Source organism: Metopolophium dirhodum, chromosome 1 (assembly GCF_019925205.1).
Source record: "Metopolophium dirhodum isolate CAU chromosome 1, ASM1992520v1, whole genome shotgun sequence".
Lineage (NCBI taxonomy): Eukaryota > Metazoa > Arthropoda > Insecta > Hemiptera > Aphididae > Metopolophium > Metopolophium dirhodum.
The window spans coordinates 88,271,550-88,276,087 of NC_083560.1; the positions used below are offsets into that span (position 1 = coordinate 88,271,550).

General features: G+C 26.9%; 1 protein-coding gene across 1 annotated transcript; it reads left to right on the top strand.

Annotated features, from left to right (window-relative positions):
- The first annotated feature begins 351 nt into the window (after positions 1–351).
- Positions 352–4,298, top strand: LOC132935302 (uncharacterized). Its single transcript, XM_061001795.1, has 2 exons — positions 352–832; positions 1,436–4,298. Exon 2 carries the CDS (start codon positions 1,499–1,501, stop codon positions 3,296–3,298), a length of 1,800 nt encoding a protein of 599 aa, XP_060857778.1. The 5' UTR covers positions 352–832; positions 1,436–1,498; the 3' UTR covers positions 3,299–4,298.
- Positions 4,299–4,538: the final 240 nt, after the last annotated feature.

Genomic DNA, 4,538 nt, shown 5'->3' on the forward strand with positions numbered 1-4,538 from the left:
ACTATTATGTATTTAATTTTTATACTTACCCATATTTTCGAATGTATTACCATCAAACCATTGATTATAATACATATTATTATTTATATTATTCTATATTACACTGAGGACGCTAAACCAGCGAAAATACCGTACAAAAACATGCCAATTTTGTTCCAATAATACGGCCAACTGAATGGTTTTAGAGCAAAATACCTTAATTAAAAGTTGTAGAAGAGAGTTATATAGGATGACGTATAAGACTCGATTTTTGATATTTTAATTTTTTATACCAATTATTCACAAGTAAAAAACTGAAAACGCAAAACGATTTTATCGATTTTGAGAATGAAATATCGAAAATCAAGTCTTATACGTCACTCGGTATAACTCTTCTTACATTTTAATCAGCCATAAATAAACTACTTGAATTGGATTTACAACTTACTGAGTTGCAATCTAAGAAATTAAAAAATAAAAAAAACATTCAACTAGTTTAAATTATATTAATAATATACTAATTATAATACAATACAATATTAGTCTATATAATATCAATTATAATATAATAATAATATCATTGTAACAAACAATATTCAATATCCCGCGCGTTATCGAATACATTTTACTGATCAGTACTTCATAGTACACCATCGAATGCAAGCCTTCAAGATAGAATAAACAATTTTTTTGTACGTTATAATACACAGTGTTTCGACAATCCTTTATTTTCCGTGTTTATTTGAATAGTTTCTTATAAACATATAACGCCATTCTACTACTTTAAGTTAAAAGATCAACGGACTTTGGTATTCGACAGCATTCGTCAAGCAAAATTCAAACATTGAAACAGGTAAGAAAATTGATTTTATTTACCAATTTTTTTTTAAAATTCAATTCTTAATTAATTTTGGTACTTCAATCAGAGTTGAGCAAAATATTATCTAGATAATTATTCGAATGAAAAATTAGTCGAATCATTTGTTATTCGAATAATATTGTTTTCAAATTATTCGAATAATTGTAAAATTATAACTATCAAAATAATTTTTTATTCGAATAAAATATTATCAAAATAATCATCTAAATAAAATTGTATTCGAACGATGATGCCAAACTCTGATTTCAATATTAATTGTTATACATGTCGATCCCACAATTGGGGCCTGATTTATAGAAATTGGTGACTCTTTATGTACTTATACCTAGATTTCCTAGGTTTTTCTTTAGAGGTGTTTTTCATAAATAAATTTAATTTTTTACAAGTAAAACAAACAAAGCCAAATATACTGAAAAATATAAAAAGAAAAATGCAACAAATTTTCATATTATTAAATTAAATTTTATGTTTAAAAAAATGTAATCATGACCTTAGTGTTATTGATATTATTGTATTATCATTATTTGTTCATACTTATTACACATGATCTAAATTTACTTTATCTTATTGTTGTAGATATACGATCATAGTACGTCAAATATAATTATTGGACACAGAAGAAAAAAAGTAAAAAAAAAAATGGACTTTCAGAAGGTCGTTTATCAAATACTGCTGTTGTTATTTACCATAGAAATTTCTACGACGTTTGGTAACCATGAAGAAGACTTGTTCGAATTAACATCAACCAGCGATAGCCCGGGTTTGCAGTACGAACTCATAGGTAATGGTAGAGCGTGCGGAAGTAGTTGGACAGTAAACACATATATGGATTTAAAATTTTTAAATAACAGTCTTAGAAATATTAGACAAATGTTAAACTCAATTGAACTAATTGCGTTCAAAGACATTTCTATAACTTTGTATCAGTTAAAAAAACACGCGAACAGATTGGAAAACGAGATAGGTTTAATTGTACAAATGGGTAGACATAACAAAAAAGTTAAGCGATCTATTGAGTTTGGGGGTACGGCATTAAAATGGATGTTTGGAGTAGCCGATGCTGACGATGTACGAAGATATGATAGTACGATCGATAAATTAGAAAACAATGAGAAAGATGTTATGCGTATTGTTCATGATCAGATATCTATACTAAAAAGCACAATAATTAATTTGAATGATTCCGTTACATCATTTAATGAAAATAAGAAAATATTTGATGCAAATATGAAAGAAGGCGAGAAAAAAGTGAACGAATTGATTATTGAGATAGCTAAGGAAGACAGAAAAATCATTATTTTGAGTTCGATAACTCTTTTAGAAAACACTATATTTGAATTGGACATGTTTATTAGTAGGTTGCAAAGAGTAATTTCTAACGTACAGAATAATGTAGTAGATGCGTTTATAATAACACCTGACCAATTGCTTTCGGAAATAAAAAATATTCAGAGTATACTCCCGGATGATTTGAAAATCCCTGTTAAATTTGATGAGGATAATATTCAAGAAATATTCAAAATATTAAGTATTGAAATGCACACAATAAATGACAGATTTATTTTTTCTTTAAAATTTCCTCTGTGCTTTATAGGAAATTTCAACGTTTATTACATATTACCTATTTACATTCCAATTAATGAACATGGTCAATTTCTGCATATGACTAAAAATTCTATGTATTTGTTAATGGACAAAATAATGACCAAATATTTTATATGGCCAGATTTAAATAACTGTAAAGTAGTGGATAAAATATTTGTTTGTGGATTTAATGAAATTATACATAATTGTGACACGGACCCCACATGTGTAACAGAATTACTAAAAAATTCTTTAACTAAACCACCTCAATGTGATACTTATATCTCTGAATTCAAAACAGAAATGTGGTATCCCTCATTTTTCAAAAATCATTGGTTTTTCGTATGTGAAAAACTCACTACAATTACTATAATTTGTAATAAACAGTCTTTCACTCAAAAAATTAAAGTTAAAAGTTCTGGAAAGTTATACTTGAAGTCTGGGTGTATTGCTTACACCTCGAAAGGTGTACTAAAAACTGAACAAGTATTAAATCAAACATATTTCTCAATTCCAGAAGACTTATCTCTTACAAATGATTCATGCTGTAATGTATTCAATTTTTCTAATCAGGCCTATCCCAAACCTATCCACTTCGAGGAAATAAAAAATATTAAATTTAATAAAGATGCGTTCAATACAATAAATAAACAATTAGACCAACAAGATATGTTAATAAATTCGCTTATTGTAGATAAAACGTATGAATTTATATACACAAACAAATATTTAGTTGTCATAATAATAGTTTTTTTAATATATTTTATAGCAACATTTTATTTAAATAGGAAAGCAAAAAAATTAGCTATAGAAAACATTAATTTAAGTTACAATCCTCCAAGTTCTAAAAATTAATTTAGTAAAGGTTCTTAGTACGTATACCTGATATTATATATTATTATATAATTGTCAAATACCATTCACAACATTTATATTATTTTTTCGGAAGTTAATAATTAGTATGTAGGTATATGTTTATCTTACTTTTTTCTACACTTATATATTGTATAAATGTTCTTGTATAAATATATTTTATTTTATAACATACTTTAATGAAATTGTTCAAATAATCGAATGTATAATCGGATTGAAATGCATCACCTTTATAAATTCAATTTTATTTGTTACTTTTAAAGTAATTACTAATTTGTATAGTTGTGTTGTAAAGATATCTAATACACTAATTATTTTATGATTTGCCTTGGCAATGAGCACCCTCACTTGTTTATTAGATATTAAAAAAAAAATTGTATTATTACTATTATGTACCTAAAAATTGTAATATATATGTCTCATTATATACTATATCGTGTGTTTTTTATTATTACTATTATCTCTATAAAATTGCTACTTGTAAAGTTGGGTAACTGAAACACCCACTTAGGTTGAATTTATATATTTTTGTACATTATATTGGGCTCACTGCCCGTAATAAATAAATAATAATAAAATAATGAGTTTTAGTTTTTATAAATTCTTATATTTTTAACACAATAAATATTATATGTTATATAGAAATTAGTTTTAAATGTTTTTGAAGAGTTTGTTATGAATATTTTATATACAATTAGAGGACTCGATTTTCGATATTTCATTTTCAAAATATATAAAATCGTTTTGCATTTTTTGTTTTTTGTTTTCACTTTTTTGATTTGTGAATAATTGGTATAATAAGCTAAAATATCAAAAATCTAGTGCTATACGTTAACAGATTCAACTCTCCTCTTAAACTTTTATAAGAGGTTTTTTGATCTAAACCCAGTCAGTCAGCCGTGTTTTTGGAACTAAAAAATAAGTTTTACTCACAGCCGCGGATGTCACGGCAATACGGTAATGCAAGGACGGTCGCGGGCATCGTAATAAATCGAGCATAATTATACTATGTTTTATTTCACGTAAATAATAATATGAACGTAATAGGTATATATAAAAATAATGCAACGACGTGCGAAGCGCGGACCGCCGATAACAGACCGGTTTTGACCTGCCGGCGGCCGGCGAGTCTGGATGTCGGAGCTAGGAGGGGACAAACGCTGCCGCTAGAAACAAAAGCAGCACATGACGGCCGTAATTAAATTTTTTTTACTGTAAAACA

Coding starts and splice junctions, on each gene's coding strand:
- LOC132935302 (XM_061001795.1), top strand. CDS start 1,499: ATGGACTTTCAGAAGGTCGTTTATCAAATACTGCTGTTGTTATTTACC.